The sequence below is a fragment of the Hippoglossus hippoglossus genome, chromosome 6 (assembly GCF_009819705.1).
Source record: "Hippoglossus hippoglossus isolate fHipHip1 chromosome 6, fHipHip1.pri, whole genome shotgun sequence".
Taxonomy (NCBI): Eukaryota; Metazoa; Chordata; class Actinopteri; order Pleuronectiformes; family Pleuronectidae; genus Hippoglossus; species Hippoglossus hippoglossus.
This window is the reverse complement of record NC_047156.1, coordinates 4,378,764-4,399,152: the sequence shown is the minus strand read 5'-3', so window position 1 is coordinate 4,399,152 and position 20,389 is coordinate 4,378,764. Positions and strand designations below refer to the sequence as shown.

At 42.0% G+C, this 20,389-nt stretch overlaps 1 protein-coding gene across 1 annotated transcript; it reads left to right on the top strand.

The window, feature by feature from the left end:
- Positions 1 to 150: 150 nt before the first annotated feature.
- si:ch211-216l23.2 (uncharacterized protein LOC565061 homolog) lies at positions 151 to 7,792 on the top strand. Its single transcript, XM_034588729.1, has 9 exons — positions 151 to 348; positions 522 to 608; positions 1,550 to 1,623; positions 1,840 to 1,963; positions 4,090 to 4,289; positions 5,433 to 5,711; positions 5,864 to 6,025; positions 6,302 to 6,532; positions 6,698 to 7,792. Exons 1-9 carry the CDS (start codon positions 287 to 289, stop codon positions 6,733 to 6,735), a joined length of 1,257 nt encoding a protein of 418 aa, XP_034444620.1. The 5' UTR covers positions 151 to 286; the 3' UTR covers positions 6,736 to 7,792.
- The last annotated feature ends 12,597 nt before the right edge of the window (positions 7,793 to 20,389 follow it).

Genomic DNA, 20,389 nt, shown 5'->3' with positions numbered 1-20,389 from the left:
GTGGGTAAAGGGAAATTAGTTAAAATCAATGAAATGATGTAAAAGTTGTAGAAAGTTCAGATTTGCCCAAATTGAATTCCACCCTTGACATCCATGACCGACAGGTGGCGGTATTACACATGTAGACCGCCCGAAGAAGAACTCCTCCTCTTCCTCCTCCTCCTCATTCTTCTCCTCCTAGTGGAGGCAATGGTGGAATAACGCCTGGAGAAAACCTCACGCCTTCTCTCTCACTGTATAAAGGTGTTTTTTTGGCGCATGTAGGCGAAGTTACAGTTCATCTAAAATGTCGTCCTGGCCGAAATCATCCGCAGGTTCGCGGCGGGCTCCACCGAACCCGAACGGGAGGTAAGCCGTGTTGCAGATGTAGCATTAGCAGCTAGCATGGCTGGTAGCAGCCACAACACAAGACAGTTGTTGTTCTTACCAAGCGATTTATACTCTCCTTCCGCTGCTGCAAGGGAGAAAGTGTTGTGTTGTTGTTTAAAGCCGTCGTTAAAATGCTTCGTTTTGCGATGCAGTGCCCAGAAACGTCGGTTTCGGAGAGGAGCCCCTTACCCGGGCAGAGGAGACGAGAGGGGCGATGAGCTGAAGGATGTTCTGGACAGGTACGAGCTCATCACTGCTCAGACCAGCTTCAGCTCCCACTCACTGCAAACCACCGCTGTGCAGCATCAATCTGCACAGAGAGTAGAGACAGGGGCTGAGGAGACAGCTGCACTGTAGAGGTGCACATGTTCACTAAGTCTGTGGTCGACAATCAGATAGAAGGACGAGAAGGTGTCACATCTGAACTAGAATGTGTCACATAACTTTGGTTTCACATTATGTAATCGCACAAGAACATATATCAATTGATCGTTCACCTTCTTAGTTAAAGACAACAGGAGTCAATGATCTGATGAGGCCATGGTCACAGTCAGAGAGTTTAACCCTGAGCTGATAATAAGTAATGATTGTCTGTGACACTATAGAAAGTAGAGCCTGACTGATATATCTGTTGGTTGACATAGGATTTACAGACTTTTGAAAATGTTAACTGAATAAACAATAGAGAAAAGGTGTGCATTTCTTTTCAAATTTTGCGTAAAAATATCTTTATTTTATTTATTCTAGTTCTATACATTTGGCTGTATTTGTTATTTTTTGTATTAATAAAAGAACACAAATTACCTTCTGCCACTTTCACTTTCCCCCCCTGACTTCTCTGTGGACAGTTTTCATTGAAAAAGTTTTCTACAAATATATGTTTCCAGTGTTAACAGTGTTAACTTTTTTGGTTAGGTAAATGAAAGTGAACTGTGTGAATCTGTTCTATAGGGAGATTTAACTCAATACCATCGTATTAATGAAAAAAATATCTCTGATACTGAGACATCATAACACTGTAGTGTGGCCAGCCCAAGGCTAATAACATATTTTGTTCAAATGTCAGTGTGTGTCATTATACGAACTTCAAACAGTAATTGTGGGATGTGCAACAGTTATGACAACTAATAAATCAGTATTTAGTAATGCCACGTTTTATCAATCACCTATTTTCTTTCAGCTATGAAGAACGAGAGCAAATTCAAAACTTCACTGGAAGTGTAAAGTTTGAGGGATTCAAGCATCAGTCCAATGGTGAGATGTTTTCTTTGATATTGTTCTCAATGGAAATACAATTTAAATCCCTGCAAAATGTATCCGTGTGAAAATGCATCAAACTGCATGGATAGGTGCACTGTTGGTTGCAAATGATTCAAAAATATAAATTCTCTTCCTGAATAACACCCTGTCTCTCTTTTTTTATCTCCTCTTTATTGTTTCCCAACTCTATCACCGCTCTCACACTCTCAGCCAAACCAGAGAACTCCACTCCAGCAGACAGACGTAAAACCCTGTACCAGAAGTTCTACAGACAAGTGCAGGAGGAGAGGAAGCCGCCCGACTGTGTGGTCATGTCCGTCACCAACCAGTGCCTGTGAGTATTTGGAAAAAACATTTAAAACTATAAGCAGTGGAAGTTCTGGCAGCTTTTACATTTAGGGTTTGAGAGTTTATACCCTGTTGCCAGCCAATGAGACAAAACTGATGGATGTCATTTAACTGACTGTTTTGAAAGGGTCAAACATTTGTGTAGAAAAAACACAAGCAGATTCTGTTGTTCAGAGTGACCGCCCCCCCCCGGTAAGGCTTTTTCCCACCTGTATGAAACTTTCCCAAGAGCACAGTTGTCCGACTGACTGATCTGAGCAATGTGAGGAGATAGGCCTTGGTAATAAAGAATCAGACGTGCTGCTCATAACTGAGAGCAAACAGTTTAATCTTGTATAATTCAGACCAGAGGATCTTGTTTCACACAGTTCTTCAGGTGCTTTCCTGTGTTTTTCTAGCCACTCTACCATGAAGCTGCAGATCAGTGGGGCGTTGCAGTGATGGTTGTCCTTCTCCTGAACTTAATCTCATTTAGATCGTTGTCATGGTTATAGTGTTATGGAGTATTGAGTGTAGATTGAGGAGGGGAAGTCTACTGGAACTCAAGACAATGTGAAAAAGTAGTCTTATGAATGCAGTGTATGTATAAAACCCCACGTCTCGATCTTTAAATGTCAGGAGTTGTGTAGTTGTCATGTTACACTCAACAATAAAGCCTTTTATACTTGGTTAAGTTTGCTCCCACACATCTCAGTATTCTCCTCTGGCTGCCGGTCTTCTGCTGCTGATTTAGGTGTATTAGTTTTGTTCATGGTCCAATCTACTGAGATCTTGTTTGTCTGGTCTAGTTCTACAAGTATCTACAAATCATAAAAAGGAATATTGTCAGTGTAGTTGTAGCTCAGTTAGAAGTTAGGGATTTTTTTTTTAGATTGAACTGTTGAACATAACCAGTTGATCCTGTGTATTTGTGCATTTGACAGCAGCACTGCCAGTTATTCTTTGGTACACAAGCTCTTCACCCATCAATCATGTTGAGAAAAGCCCCGTTTTAAAGTGTTGACAATCCCAGTTTGCTTTCTATGTTGGGTTAAATTATATTTATCAAGGTCCCCTACAATCTAACAAAATGAATGATTCTCAAGTTAACTTGGGAATCTACCTACTTTTCCAGGTTTGAAAGGACACATCTCTATTTGCCATTCACGCCAACTACATATTTACACACACATCAAAACCAAAAGTGTAATGAAAAACCAAAAAACATAACAAATGTCATGTAAACTCTATGAAAACTGGACGTTGTTCTAGTGTGTTTTCAGGATTTTCTATAACCTTCTCTATGGTATAACAGTAAAAAGTCAATCACTATCCACAAATAAATGAACATCATAACCAAGGTTCTGTTAAGTTCTGCATATTAAAAACATGATATCAATGCTAACATTTTAATGCACTTTTAAAACTACAAATGGGTTTGTCACACATTGTCAAACACCCACTTGTGTCCACTGAAGTCTCTCATTGAAATGTCCTTATTCACTGTACATATTAAACTTGAATCACACAAATAAATGCTTTTTACATACACTTACATGCTACATACAAAAGTCAAATGTTCTTTCTGTTTTTAAAATACTGTTGTTTTTTTAAGGTTCATCAGTGGAAGCTGCACACATCTCATAGTCAAACACCTATAATCAACCCTCCAGAACAAGAGATGACACTTCTGTGCATGCTGTTTTATTTTCTAAAGGCTTATTATGCTTGGACCTGCAGTTGTTAGGGTTGTTTTAAGCTAATTTCACAAGATATAAATCCAAAAGACTGTTTGCAAATCTGGGAAAAGGATAATGGTATTTTTCAGGTTTTAAAGTAATACTAATTTCAAACCTACTTATGATAACAAAACACACTCAAACTCTCTAAGTTTAAAGCCATGGCAGTTGTAGCCTGCTAAGATGATTTTCACTGAATTATAATTGGTCTTTTAACTTATATTTAACCTAACACACACTATAACACTTAACTCAAGACATGAGAAATACAAAAATGTATACAAGTGCCACCCTAAGCTCCCTCACTGATATAATTTAGGTTTCTCCACGTGCCAGTTCAGTTCAGTCAATATAGAAATGTCAAGTTAACAAAGTGTTTCTCTTCCTCTCAAAGGGATTACCCCAAATCGCTAAGCCAGTGCTTGCAGGAGCGTGGCCTGTCAGTGGAAATGCTCTACCTTCAGGCGGAGACGGGCCTGACCCGGGCCCTGCAGGACGTCCGAGCAGAAGGCTCCCCGTTATGTATTCTGGTGGAGCAGACAAACATAGCTCTGTCCTCCTGCACTGTTATCATATTCTCAGACTCCCTCAAAAGTAAGTCCGTACCCCTCGTACTCCTTCCAGACCACCTCAGTAACAACCCTCCATCCCTCTCTCAGCCTCAGCGCTCGAATGTGGTTTACGTCTATTCTGCATCCTCTTTGAACGCTAAATCTTCTACAGACCTTTTGTCAACCAAAATAAAAACAAGAAATGCAACTATCAAAACACACCAACTACAATTCTGCACTCAATTGTTGTGACATTTGTATTCAATATTTAAATTTCAGCTCAGGTCAATCAAATCACACAGTATTCTACCAGTGACTGTTGAATAAAGATGGCGATGGTGAGACATGCGCTTGACCAATTGCGAGTAGATCTCAGCTGTTAAACAAATAAGTAATAAATCCATCATTTGGTCCATGTCCTAACTTTAACATGGAGGAGGCGGGGTTTAGGCCCTTTACTGTAGCCAGCCACCAGGGGGCCATCAGGATGATTTGGCTGCAATTTTGGGAGCTGCCATGTCGACCATCTTTATAAACAGTCCATGGTGTGTACACAACACTGTACCTCAGTTCATTAGAGAACATTACATAACCAACAAAACTGAATAAAGTCTAAAACATGCAGTGCAATGCCTAATTCACACAAACTGATATTTTCAACTCACACCGTGCACCAACATAATACAAATAAAAAATATGCATCATATAAAACAACATCAAAACTATATAAAGATGCTACACTGAAAACAAAGTAGATGAACTTAATATGTTTTCGTCGGGTTTACTCAAACAAAAATGTAATCACTGAATGTGTGAGCTAAGGCAGATATAATAAGGCTATTTACTGTTGAGAAAAAAAACATGACCAGTCATTGAACAAAGATTAAAGTCACTGATAAATGTTCATCTTAACACAACTTGCATGCCCCTTCTCACCTTCTCCTTCCAATCATCAAAAACACACATTCAAAAGTACCTTTTCAGAAGTAACCACCAAAGCACCAATTCATTAGATCCATTCGCCGATCACATCAAACAGAATGCATTTCAGAATGAACTGAGTGACCCGTAAGAACGCCGCTGGTTATTCTGCTACATCTACGGATTTAGATTTGTCTTATTTCCACTCTTTCTCCCCCTTCAGTCGACTGCCACCTCACAACTAACCCCCTCATTTCCCCCTCAGTCCATCGCAACATGCCCAAAGACCAGGCCATGGAGTTTGTTTCAGCCGAGCACAGCCGGGGACTCGTCAAAGAGCGCCCACCGAGGGACCCTGCCGACATAGCAGCACAGGCGTCGCAGCTGCTGGATGATTTTCTAGATCGAGAGAAGATGGAGCGCCACAGTGTTCCCACCGATACACGCACGCTCCTCACGCTGTTAGCTGAGGGGGTGCATCTCTACCCCGAGGAGCTGGAAACCATCTCAGAGTACGTCAGGTCTCGACAGGAGCACATCCAAGGTGATTACAGCGAAGTCTCTGGAAGAGCCTGGTGCCGAGTCAGTTTAACCGACGGCACCTTTAAACTCTTTATCTTTTCCTGTTCTGGCTTTTGGGTCACATCCTCTCTGCCTGTTTTTATTTTTTTTTATCTCCTCTTTTTTTCTTTCCAGCCTCCAACAACGAGGGGGAGAAAGGGAGCATGTTACCTCCAGGACTGGGGAAACCACCGCCTCTGCTCCCCACGCCGCCTGGACCCCCTCAGCCTCAGCCTGGAGACGGGCCCATGATGGACCACTCCCCTCCTCCACGCCCACCTCTCCTGCCTTCACCAGGTTAGACCAGCCAACCGGAACATTCACATTTCCAAAATAACAATAAATATCAGTCACGTGGAAGCCACTTGTAGATATAGAAGCCATTTTTAGATCTTGCTCTTTTGGAAAGCACCGGACCTACCCTGGTTTTAATGCATTTTCTTTCATGTGTAAAGGGGTGTAACGATTCTGAAACTGGGATTTAAAAGCCCACAATCTTGAATCGAAAAGCTCTTATTATTTATTATGCACCATGTACAATAACTTTAAAATAAATTCTCTCTTTTTTTTAAGGTTCATATCCCAAAACCAAACCTCCACCGCTTCTGTCCTTACATGGGCTTCCTGGTCCATCTCTACGAGGCCCTCCACTCCAGCACAACCTCTTCAATGGCCCCCCCGGGACTCGAGGGCCCCTATTGCACCATCCTCCTTTATTTCACCCAGGTCCCAGGGGCTCTCACAATATTCGAGGCCCCCCTCCCTCCCTAAAGAGTGCCCGTCCTCCACTTCTCTCTTCTCCAGGTGGGTCACTTAGGATTTCTTCCTCCACCTTTTGTCTTTAGCCTCGTTATTATACGTTCTTGTTTACAGTAGGTACGATGAAGTGAAACAGGACACTGGATATAAACAAATAAAGTTTTAATCTAATGTATATCTTTTGTCTTTTCCCCTCCTCTCTCTGATAAGGTCCCCCTCTCCCACGACTGAGTGGCCCCCGACACTAAGAACAGAGACACACATGCAGTGTTACACATGCAGACTACCAGCAGTCTTTCATTTGACCTAACTCTAGAAAAGAAGACTCCTGGCCTCTGCGTAGGATTCCTCTTGTGACCTTGAGAAAAAGTAGAAAAGAAGGTATTTAATGTCTGACATCATCGTCTTGTTATTGTGGACGGATTGACAGCGGACACCATGGAGTATTCTGAAGATGATGTACATGATGAAAGTGTTCTAACGTCACTGTCATTCTTGTTTTTCTCTAACCCAAACTCTTAAATCCACCCTGAAATAATCATGTTCCAGTTGGTCGTTTTATCCTTTGTGGTGTCGGTCCCGGTCACGACCTGCGCAGGGTGAACATTTACTGTCAGATGCACAAAGAATCCTGGATAACTGGTTCATATTTATAAAAAACAAACAGGCTAAAGCTGTTGGTGGTCACATGATGGCAGTGGGACATTGACTTGTTCTGTAAATTATGAATATAAATATGTTGTTCACTGTTGTAAACAGTGTTTCAAGATGGTGCTTCAAATTTCAAGGATTCTCCCGAGGAGAGAAATCCAATAAGGAGTTGAACGTGTGTTTGTTTGTAAGCTGTGTTCTTGCCTCGGATTTTTGTCAAACTTTATTTTTTGACATCAAGATGGAAAAAAAGTTGAATGGCTCCCAGTCTACAGTTGCATATACTTCTTATGGCACCTTTCACGACAAATCAACATATATTTTAATTTATTACCTTCAGTTGTATTTTCTTTACTTTGATGCTTTGTTCAAGTTGCAGAAAGAACACAGAGCTGAGTGCGGAGGCTCCCTCTGATATCTGGAGTTTTTGGAATCTTTGTTTTGTCAAACCAGCTTAAAAAACCCAGATGTTTTTGTTACATGGAAGCAAAGAGGCAGCTGGACATGTTTGCCAGGATAAAATAAAGGAAGACGAACTTTGTGTATTTTCTTTGTCATTAATTTATGCAAAAACCGAGTGAACAAATATCCTTTCTCTGCAGTAGGAACCTAATTCTGTTGACTAAAAGGATTAAAACGGTTTTTCATTCATTGTTCATCAGCTCTTCAGTTAAATGTTTCTGTTTAAATTAGTTGAGATTATCATATTGATCTTTGCTTGTTCTAATAATTGGGAAAAACTAACGACTTAACTCCTTAACATCAGTTTAACACTTTATTTCTGTCTTTGTGCTGTTGATTAGTTTTATTTATTTTTGTCTCATTGCTCGAGTGTGTAGCATTTTCAGATTTTTTGGAGTTGTGAATAATCATTGTGCGGCGCTTGTGAACTGAATCCCAGCTCGTACTCAACACACGTCTGTTTGTTACTCTGCCGGTGACACATCCTCTGTGCGTGTGGAAGATTTCTCTCCAGGGCCGTGAACCCGTGTTGGGAAACCGCCCACGTTTAGTTTGAACCATCAGAGTGTGAAAGATCATCGCTTACACAACAGAGAGCAGAGATCTGTGAGGGGGGGGAAAACAACTTTTCTTTTAAACTGCTCAACATTTTGTCCAGTTTTGTAGATAATTTTCAAATCCTGTATTCTCTTTCTTTTCTTTTTTTTTATAAAAACAATATAAAGTGTAAATGTTCAACAACTGTGGAGTGTTTGTGATGTTTTCCTTGTGTGTCAGTGTCGAGGTTTAACAGGTTTTCAGGAGGAAGAGAAACACGTTTGAATAATTGTGTGGTTTTTCTTTTAGAAATAACACTGGATAGTTATTATTAGAGCCCAACCAATGTGGATTGTTTGGGGGGGCCGATTTTAAGGAGTGTAAAATATCTGATGCCTGTTTATATATCACATAAATTCACAAGGCGTTTCCAGATCAATCAGGAAAGGTAGAGTGTGCAGGAGTCAGGGAGTCATGGTGATCGAGTCTCGTCTGTGCACACCCACACCGTCCCACTGGAATCTAGATGTGACAACAGTTTCCTTCAGGTTGATCAGGTGACCTTGACAAACCAGTTATTCTCTCCCCCCCCCGAGCTGTGGAAACGTGCCACGTAGCAAGTACTGAAAGCCTGAAGCTTATTCTGTCAAACACACCAGAAGAAGCAGATTGAGAGTTTGCAGGATAAAGTGCAGGAATGCCCACTGGCCGGATGAGAAAGGATGAAACTGTAGCTTTTAAACTCTAGATGGCGCCACACTCCTGCTCTTCTTTCCATGCAGCACAAGGAGAGAGTTTCATCTGCACAGTCCTCACCCACAGAAATACACTGCTACACTACGTTTAACAGAAATGTGTTGTGTTTTGAATTAAACATTTCACTGGCAGGACAAGGTTTTTAAAAGTGAGGTCCCTGTAATAAGCTTCCTGAAGAAACGTGTCAATTTCTATCTATTACAATCAGTGTTCCTGCTATTTGTTATCCATGTAAGGTTTTTATTTGTGCCATAGATTTAAGTTCACTGTGTTTTTCTGTAATAATTTGAGACAAACACATACAAACACACAGAGGGTTCATCTGAGTGTGTCTCTTCTTCCTCTTCCTCCTCTTCTCTTCCAGCTGTGGGGGCACTGCTGCGAGGAGCCATCAGCTCAGGAAGTAATGGACAACTGTCTCCACCTCATTACACACACACACACACACACGCACTGGACACTGTGTGGCGCGTGTAAAAGTTGTTTGTGTGCAGAAAAACAGCGAGTATCTTAAATTTATATTTAAAGCGTCTTCGTCTGCAAGAGATCAGGATTTCTCAAATTACATTGGGTGAGTGTGTTAAATTACAAAAACCTATAAGCACAAGATGTTTTTGCTCGTTTCTTATTTACAAAAGAAATAAAAATAATACATTTATCAGAATGTCTCACTGGATTATTGTTTTTTATTGTTGATGCATTTATGTTTATATCACTTCAGGGTTACAGGTGGTGAATCAGCAGAGTGGAGTATTGTTAAGGAGCAGAAACATAAAATAGAGAAGGAAAGTAAAAGTACCTTAAAATTGAGTAAATTCACATAGTGCTTTTCCACCAATAATCCTCAGGTGACAAAGGTTCTATTGAAATATAACAAAGCAGTTAAATGTACAGTATTATATAACTTATTAAATTATATAAGTTATTAAAAACGCTTTCCCTCTATTCTCTCTTCTTACTTCTTCAGGTAAATGTGAATATAATGTTTAAACACAGTATGTGAGAGTTTCCACTAACCTATTCAAAATAACTGGTGTAGACATTAAATTTGCTTCACATTGATTTGACTTCTATTCTCACCACCTCGGTTTACCAACTTTTTGCTTCTTTACCAGAATAAAAGACTAAATAAAAACCAGCTCTGAAAATTCCACAGATTCTCTTCCATAGCTTTAATAATGAAAATCAATTAAAACCTTATAATTAAAACTAGAACAGCAAACCAGCGACTGGGACTCGAATCAATGATTTTTCAACACTTAAAAAATAAATATATATACAAATTATTACATTAACACCGACATTAAACATCTAAGTGAACGACTGAGACGTTTAGAAGCAGCCCTAATTTATTATTATTAAAATGTTTGTGTTAGGTATAAAGATAAAAAATGCATAAAAAACTAAAACTTCATGATAGAAATGAACACATTTTAAACACCGACTCCCCGACATGTACATTTTGTTTTCCTCCTCCATCCTCGCCTCGACCATTCAGCACCGTGTCCTCCTGTTCTCCCTCCTCTGACCGAAATCATCCCTCTGTCATTCCAGCAGAGCGGTCATCCTCTAACCAGAAGGTCGGCGGTTCGATCCCAGGCTGAAGTTCCAATGGGCAAGATACTGAACTCCCTCCCTCCCCAGATGTTTCAAAACCTCCACCATCATACCTGTGCCAAAGAAGTCATCTCCATCCACCTACCCTGTGACTGCGTACTATGTTGTACTGTGTACTACGTTTTGAGTACTTAATATGTTGTGTACTTATATGTTCCGTCTACTTATATGTTAACACCGGGGATCAGAGAGAAAGGACATTTCATCCCGTCATGAACATCTGGCAGAATTGACCATAAAGTTGACTCTGACTTTCTTTTTGCCGATCATAGAAAAAGGGCTTCCCATAGTCGCACTGATTGAATGTGTGTGTGAATGAGAATAAACTGTGAGTGGTCATCAAGACTGAAGCTCCATATAAACACAGACCATTTACCATGTGATTAAAAATAAAGAGTTTAATAAACCTCCCTGACTCGTCTCCCATTCCCTTGTTGCTCCCCCCCATCTCCTTTTCTCTGTACCCTCCTCTTCCTCCTCCTCCTCCTCCTCCTCCTCCTCCTTTCTCCCCTGGATATCAATCAGAATCTATCACTCCACCTATTCCTGCTGCTGTTGTGTCAGAATTCACAGGAACTTCATCAGATGGGAAACTGTTTCATTGTTACATCGAACCCTGACTGTGTGTGTGTGTGTGTGTGTGTGTGTGTGAGCATGCCAGGCCTGTGTGGTAGAATTAATGGAATGCACACACACCTCCTCACCACCCAGCGTCACGTGAAGGCGTGCACACACGACCGGCACCTTCCCTCCCATCACTGCCATCACACACACACACACACACACACACACACACACATGCATACACACATTAGGGTGTTAATTGTTGTGATAACACCTTCCAATAACAAGGCTCTAATTATCAACATGTTTGGCTGTTGGAGTGTGTATCTGGCACTTGTCTATGGATCATGGGGTGAGCGTGCTTGAGTGTGTGCCAGTATGAGGTGTGGCACCAGGGGAAGAAGGTTTGATGATTTAGAAATATGCTGTATGTGTGTGTGTGTGTGTGTGTGTGTGTGTGTGTGTGTGTGTGTGTGTGTGTGTGTGTGTGTGTGTGTGTATGTGTGTGTGTGTGTGTGTGTGTCCCTAACTCTCATGTTCGGGGCAATGATGTCTCAGTTTCAATCCACATTTGCATACGACAGGGGATCTTTTGTCCTCTGCATCTCTTGGTTTACACGCAGACACACAACTATCACACATCATCTCTCATGTTCACGTGTTTTAGCAAATATGGCACAAACTTCATCTGAACCCGCGGAGCCTCTGCTCTTCCCTGGAAAGCTGCAGATAAAGAGATGTGTTCACACTTACAGCTACCAGAGGTCCTGGAAGATGAATGAAGATCACTCCAAAGAGCTCCTATCTGAGACCGTTATGAATTATTCTTTATTAAAGCAGGAATATTTGACATGGGGAGTAAATATTTAATCCACTGTCGGTTAAAGGATGGGTTCATATTTCTTAAGGCTGACTTAATACAACAGAGCAACTTTTTACTGGATTCTACGAGATTCCTTTAAAACACAAATGTTTTGGTGATTGTTGCAAAAAAATAAATCGATTATTATGATGATAACTTGTTGTAAACTCCCTCCTGTGATATGGAAAACCTCTCTGCTGTGTTTTCATGTCTGACATTTGACCTGCACCTGCAGCAACACACTCCCACTCAGTGCAGCGCCTGAACAACCAGAGCATCTTCTGCAAAAACACAGTACGAAGAGAAGCAGGTTTCAGTTTTATCAGTCATGTGTGAGCTCAACATTGTGTAAGATGTCTTTGCATCTACTGATCCCAGACAGCTTACGGATGTGGGCCACTTCTGGCACTGATGCGGCTCGTCTGGTCGTCTTGTGGCCAGAACAAAATGGATGTGAACCTATAGTGGCCCATTTGTAAAATAGCAAATGTGGCCTGAATATCCCAAAACCAATGTGAGCAAACTTAAATTCATGGATCTTGATGAAAATAATCAAGAATGATTAGGAGTGGTTGCAGCTGATCGTAGATTATGAATACAACTAGATTATCTTATGTACAAATACTTTAAACATTGATACACCTCTTCATCTGTGTTAGTCTTTTCTCATCAGTGTTGTTATTTTATTGCTCTGCTACTCGTGGCATCTATTGCTTCTGTCCGTCCTGGGTTAGGGATCCTTCACATGCGGCTCTCTGAGGTTTCTGCGTTTTTCTTCTCCTGGTTTAACCTTTTTTTGGTAGTTTTTCTTTACTCAAGCTGAGGGTTGGGTGGTTTGCTTGGTTGGTTTACTTGTCAGGAGTGTGGAGTTAAATTTGAGATTTTCTTCAATTCTTACAATCAAACAATAGAAATGTAAATAACAAAACATACTATTCAAGATATAATATTGAAATCTGAGATGTACATCAGAATCAAATAAGACTCAGGTCTTCTATCGGGCACCCTGTGCTCTGTGAAGGGGAAGCAGAATGGTGCAGTGCTGGGCCCACAATCCAGAGGTCGATGGATAGAAACTATCCTCTGCTAGATATACATATGTTTACAAGAACTATTATTTTGATGATGTCACAATGTCCACTCGTGTAAATCTCATTCGTCCTTATTCACCTTCAGGTTTCTTCAGTGGGTTTCTGCAGGGACACACACACACGTACTGTATAAATACCATGTGCAGAAATAGTCGAGCTCAGTGTAAACGTCTCAGGATAAAGAGGCTGGCTGTCTGGGCTGGCTACCTGCCTGGCTAACTGTTTGGCTGCTTGGTTTGCTGGTTTAGCCGCCTGCCTGCCAGGCTGCTGCTGCTGCTGCTGCTGGGTGTTCTGAGTGCACTGCAGCTGGTTGGCTTCCCGGCTGGTCGACTGTTTGACTGGCGGACTGAGTGAGGGAGCTGGCCACTTGCCTGACTGCCTGGCTGGCTGCGTGCCTGGTTGGCAAGCTGGCGGCCCCAGCTGCGTCCCGAGCCAGGCCCCTACGCCCCACCAGATCTTAATTGGGTTAAGTTTGTCCGCCACAGATAACACTTCCTCTTTCTTCTGAGAGTAGGAAAACAAGAAAACGGCCTGGCACTAATGATGCTCTTTAACGGGGCTCCTTTCTGTTGAGGTAGAGGGAAATTAGGAAGAAGGGGGCGAGTTCCCCACAGAGAGCGACTGTTGGGGGAAATGTAGCATTGTTGAGAGCCGAGCACTCAATGAGAAACCAGAGTACAAAGAAGAAGGAGAAGGAAGGAAAGTGGATTTGGTTTCGCTCTCGTCCTGTCACACTGCCACTGTTCCTTTTCAACATCCCCTCGTGACTGAGGTAGACGGAACCCGGAGAGACGGACACACACAGGAATACAGACGTGTCATTGTACATTGTATGCATGTACGTGCATTCACTGCACACACACACACACACACACACACACACACACACACACACACACACACACACACACACACACACACACACACACACACACACACATTTCCCCTTTTTTTGTTCAAAACAAATGTAAAGAAATTGTTCTGTTCTGCCTTAGAAATCCAGCAGAACAATAATTGTGTTTTTTTTGCAGACACAGTTTTCTTAAAGGGAAAGAAACACATGTGTATCATGTTCTCCATATTGGGGTTTAAAAGAGAATTTGACATTTTTTCTTAAATTGCTGCATTATTAAAGAACCAACCACATTTGAAAGATTTAATATTTAACAGCGTTTATTAAAATGTCATAAAATCCAGACCTGTGTTACATATTTTGTTGCTGTTTATCCATATAAACATTCTCCATATTCACAGTCCCTGAACCATCAAACTAATTTTATTGAAGCTGCTATTTGAAGGTAAAAAACAAGTTGTATAGTGATGCTTTAACAATAGATCATTTTGATTTTGCTTCTTTATTTAAAATAGCCAACAAACTGAGTTATGGCAGCCTGAGTGTAACCTGAGAGACTTTCTACATCTGGACAGAACCGGGTCAGTTCCCCCTGCTTCAGTCTTCATGCTAAGACAAGCTAAGCTAATCAACTGCTGAAGAAAAAAGTGAATAAATTGATTTCTTGAAAATCTTTTCAAGCTTTCAATTTCTCAACTACAAAAGCTGAGAAGTGGTTTGTGGTTTTCAAAGAGACGTATTAAGACCAAGAAGTTAAACGTGAGAACAAAATTTTAATTAATTTCACCTCCATTCATTTGAGCCTTTATTTCCCCCCCGACTGCCACAGAGGCCGTCTCCCACATCAGCACAAACACTGCATCTCAATTGTTTGTTATTACTAACATCCTTCATCCATATGACGTTCATCATCATCGACATCATCATCATCGCACTCATCATCACAAGCAGTGTCATCATCATCATAACGATTGTCAACAATAACCACAAAGACGAAGCTCAAAGTCAAACCAGTGTCTTCATCAGAAAGATCCTAATCACCACGAGCGTCATCATCATTACGGCCATATTTTGTGTCTGTGGAGACTTCAGACAGCTGGAGTCCTGCACACACACACACACACACACACACACACACACACACACACACACACACACACACACACACACACACACACACACACACACACACACACACACACGCAGGTGACACTGGGTACAGAATAGCAGCCTAAACAAATGCTCAAAACAAATATTAATTATAATGTTGATCTGCATCTCTGTTGTGAATATTTATTAAAAACTAACTGCAGGCTAAATGTTCTTGCTTGTTCTCACTTTCATATGCAGCCTACACATGCACAGACACACACACACACACACACACACACACACACACACACACACACACACACACACACACACACACACACACACACACTTGCACCAATTGCTACTGCCCCCTGCGAGCGCACACAGTCGCTCATGCATACATAACGCACAGTGGTTTTGTGGGTGCACCGTATGCATCCGCAAATCCTCAGAATTTAAATTTACAGGTTTGTAGATAAGCAGCACTGAGGATCCACATACCTTGTGTCCGCACAGGCGAACACATGTACACACACGTGCGCATCACTGTGCACCCAGAACCACATTAAGTGGAGACAAAAGAATGTGGCTTTGCAGTATTTAAATCAGTTATGTCTAATTATTCCATGTAAAAATAGCTGATATCTAGGGCAAAAGCAACGAGATGGAACAGTGTTGTCTGCAGAGGGAGAAGACCTGGTGGAGCCGGTGAGAGTTCAACACAGCGGAGGACCCAGGGAGAGAGAGAGCGATGGGGAGCGGGAGAACGGAGAGAATGATAAGGAAGAGAGAGAGAGAGAGCGAGAGAGAGAGAGAGAGAGAGTGTGTGTGCTTTGGGCTACATAAATATAACATTAACTCTATCCACCAGTGGCAGCCAGGCGAGCAGCACAATGGACCAATGTTTAGAAGAGCTTTGTGAGGGCGTGGAGAATAGACTGTGCTACCTCCTCACCTCAGGAATATCAAGCTTTGATACGAGCGAGATGGAGGGAACGTGTGTGTGTGTGTGTGTGTGTGTGTGTGTGTGTGTGTAGAATGAAAGACCTAAGCAGAGCGAATCCACTAAACACATGCAGTTATTCTGCAGGTTCACTCTGATGTGGAGACCCTGCAGTCGGCTCTCAGCTGCGTGTGACCCTGACTCCGCACTCGGCTTCCAGTGGGTCCGATGTTTGCTGATGATGCTTCCACACACACACACACACACACACACTCTCAGTGTCATGTGACCATGCGACGGCCATGACACCGTGTTGCCACCGGTCCACATTTCACTGTCCTGTCATTAAAACGGTCTGTATCACTCTGTGAAGTTCAAAGCCCTGGTGCTGCTTGCGATTGGCCCACAGACTGTGTGTGGATATAAACGTGCACTTTGTAAAGTGAAGCCACTGTGGAAGGGCCTGAAACCTGTATTCTCTCAAATGAACAGCAAAGGGCGACTTCATTGCTTCTCGTTAAAAAAACAAAACACAAGATGGCGCTGGAGAAAAACACCAACCTCAAGGTTTGGAAGCGGCAGCTCAAAAACCAGTGGCTGACGTCACGGTGGGTCGACACTTGGTCACTTACCAGTCGCTTCTTCCTTCCCTCAGGCACATGGATTCTTCTCCCACCCTCCATTCAGCCAACAGATGCTCTGAGCTCCCCAACACATGCCCCCATTCCCCACGATCCCCGTCAGCTATTCTGGTTCATTTCCACACGTCCTCTGCCAGATCGTCCAAGTCGCTTACCCCTTCTCTCATCAGCCTACCTGTTCTCATTCTTGTGGTAATATCTGCACCAAATGAACAATCAATCTCCAGAGACTGATCCCTGTTATTAGCTCATTGATACTTTTCAATAGTTTCTGGACAGCAATGTTTCTCTCTGGCCCAGACCAGAGGTTTTCACAGTCTGAGACTGTGCCTGTGCTTATTTTCACACAATCTCTGGATATCTATTTGATCATTTTTATGTTATTTCATTTCAGAGACACTCAACTATCGAGCAAAGACAGCCTGATATTGCTTTTTGACATAACTTCAGATGACACTAAATACTTACAGAGAAGTCTGTCCTCAGGCATTTATTGGTTTATGTCTCCGGCAGGAAAATTCCCTCAAACTACTCTGTCTCTGAGCTTCTTCGAACAAAACACACACATTTTGGCTCATGTAAAAACGAATGTAATATTTTTGTTCACTGCCATTCACTGAGCGCCCCCTGAGGATGCTCGCCTCCCACTCTGAAAACCTATGGCCCAGACGAATATGCTGAATCAGACATTGGCTACCAAAAGAAAAGCATAGAGGATAGCAGACTTATCATTTAACTGCTCCCTCCTCCACCAACCTTTTCTACCAAAGTGGACAGTCTGACACCAAATGCTCCAACGATCCTTATGAGTTATTATGAAAGATAACGACAAGAACAAGAAACTTTCAACCAGTGGGGTTTGCTCAGAGTCACAGTGTTATTCTTGACTCTACCACTGTGTGGTGCCAAAGTAAGAAAGTAAAATCCTCACGGCGGCTTTCATAGTTAATGCCAATGTTCAATAACTGGTATCAACATGCAAATCCATAACATACTAGAATCACCCAACGGCCCAACAATCCCCTTATGAACCCACATTTAAATTTACTGGATCAGGACTTTTAATTGGTTAAAATTAGAGATCCATTCATTATTCTCTGAGAAATCAACCAAATGTTGAAAAACGCCCGATCCCGCAATGTTAAAGAGATTGAAAACATTAATGTTTCCTGTATATTCAGTTCTTCTTTGACCCAAAATGTATCCTTTCACCAGGTTTTGTATTAATCCATCCAGGAGTTTTCGCATCATCCTGCAAACAAACGCAGATAAAAACAACCTCCGCAGCAGAGGTAACAAAAGCAAGCGTTAAATGTCAGGTTCTAGAAAAGTGAGTCGAGGTTTCTGACGCAACTTTATTTTCAGCCCGTGGCCTCCATCATCTTAATCCATACATCAGATTAAAAAAATATTTAGCAGTGGCCAGTTTAGATTGATCACATTATTTTCATCTTTTAATATGAGTTTCACTTGACATATAAATAAATGTAAACTGCATATTCACGATCCAGAGAGAGACCTGCGTGTGCTGTATGTGGATCCTCCTCTGAATCTTTAACAAGCAGCTCTACCTTCACCACAGCGCTGCTATCTGTGTGTTCTCAGGTGTTTCTGGAACAAACCCTGAATGCTGATATTTCGAGCTCTTGAGGAGTTGTCGAAATCCAAACACACACGCAATTAGTTTTTCATTTTCCAGTTGGAGCAGCAGCCATCAGAGACTCCACCCACAGAGGTCAGAGCAGCTGGGGTCAAAGGTCAGCAGAGTCAAACTCTCAGTGCGCCCTCGCTCATGTGCACCGTGGATATCTGCACGAAGCAGTCACAACACACCGCACTCACAATAATGCCTCCATTATTTTGTGCGCACAATAGCTATATTTTTTTAATAATGTGAGTACACTGGAAGTCAAAGGCGGTGAGGTCTTTTGTGTCCGTCTCATTCTGATTCTGTTCACTGATTTTAAAAATGTCTTAGATTTTTTTCACAGTAAAGTTTCTGTTTGAGGAAGATCATTTCACAGTGGGTATAAGATGGGAATGTTTGAATGTCACCATCAAACCCAAGTACATTCTTTGTTTTGCATAAATTCACCACTTGTCTCAGGGCGAACATCCCAAACTGCTCTGTGCTACTACAGAGTTAAATGCATTAGAACTAGATTTTGTATATACTCACATTGGAGTGACAGTTTTAACAAGTAAGAATAAAATCTTCATGGCTTCCAGATTTGGAAAGGAAACAAAGAAATGAAGTGAAGGCAAAAATGCTAAAAACAAATGAACTTAAATGTTAATGCACAACATTTAAACATAGTATCTGTCATGTGAGTTTATAGCTTTAATGGTAAACAGTTAGAATTAGTCACTTAATATTTCAGCCCCACTCAGGAGAAATACAGCTCAAGATGATGATGATGATGATGATGATGCCCCCCTCTATTAATACAAGTTTGAATCAATCAAAATTGAATATTTTTTTTCTTGACTCATATTTCACCCTTTCACAAAGTTTTGTGGAAACACATTTTGTGGTTTATGCGTAATCCTGCTGATAAACCAACCAACCAACCGACCGACCAATTAACAAACCAACAAACCAACCAACCAACCAATGAATCAACGGATGAGGGTGAAAATATATCTTCATGGAGGTAACAAGGATGTTAACACTAAAGAGACAACTTGGAAATATATTAATCATTTGAAAAAAAAACATAAATGTGACCTGAAATGTGATTTCAAACCAAGTTAACACATAACAACTATTTTTTGTGTTTAGAAAAACATTATTTATGAACCTGATCTGAAGTATGTCAAAAGAAAAGAGAGAATAGCCAGTAGCACCACAAACAGTTTCCCAGAGCGCGGAGTAGTAGAGTTTATTTAAAGCTTTTTAAATTCATGAGCGGGTCACATACAGTATGCATGGGCGGATCAGAGGTGTAGTGTTTTCAGTGAGACAGTCTCAGCACAGCAGCTTTTGTAGAATGAATTCACACACACACACACACACACACACACACACACACACACACACACACTTCTGACACCTCATTTTCTGTGTCATAATCTCGCTGCTTTCACATTCCACACCACTGTAAAACCCAGCTGCTGTTCAGGTATGAAATCTTTAAGCCAAATCCCCTTCTTCTGGGGCTGTAATTCTACATCTGTCCCTGGGTTATTCCATTGATGTCCTGTCTGTATCGGTTCCCACTGCATGTCTGTTGGCCGACTTATTCACTGGCTGCTACTTGATGTTCTCTTGTTGTGTGTATAAAAAAGCCAAATCCGCACAAAGATGACAGGGGGTGTAATCGCGAGCTATGTGATTCAACAATACGACTCTTAGAAGCCATTCAGAGTGGGGCCTGTCCTTGACCCTTAAGGAGCTTGTAATGTGGGCTTTTTTCCCACTCTTTGTATCTACCGGCAGAAACAAGGAGGGGGGAGCGGGGCTGGATGGGGGACCAACCACCGAGTGAGGGGTTTTGCCCCTCCATGCCAGCGGCAGGCACACTGGGGGAGCCGTGGATGTGCACACACACACACACAAACCCAGAAATGCACACACTGGTTTCCTGGCGTGCACTCATTTCATGGGGAGGGAGAGGTGAAGGTTGGAGGGTGAGGCAGGGGTGGGTGTAGGGGGGCGGGTTACGAGGGGAGGGCACAGAGACAAGAGCCCCCCCTCCCCACCCACGCACACACACACACACACACACACACACACACACACACACACACACACCTCCCCAAACCCCAGCAGGGGGTCATTCTTAAAGGCTGCTCCGTCTCTCCTTGGGAGGACTGGGTTTTGGGTGGGGAGG

Coding starts and splice junctions, on each gene's coding strand:
- si:ch211-216l23.2 (XM_034588729.1), top strand. CDS start 287: ATGTCGTCCTGGCCGAAATCATCCGCAGGTTCGCGGCGGGCTCCACCG. Junction 609..1,549: donor CTGAAGGATGTTCTGGACAG/GTACGAGCTCAT, acceptor ATTTTCTTTCAG/CTATGAAGAACGAGAGCAAA. Junction 4,290..5,432: donor ATTCTCAGACTCCCTCAAAA/GTAAGTCCGTAC, acceptor TTTCCCCCTCAG/TCCATCGCAACATGCCCAAA.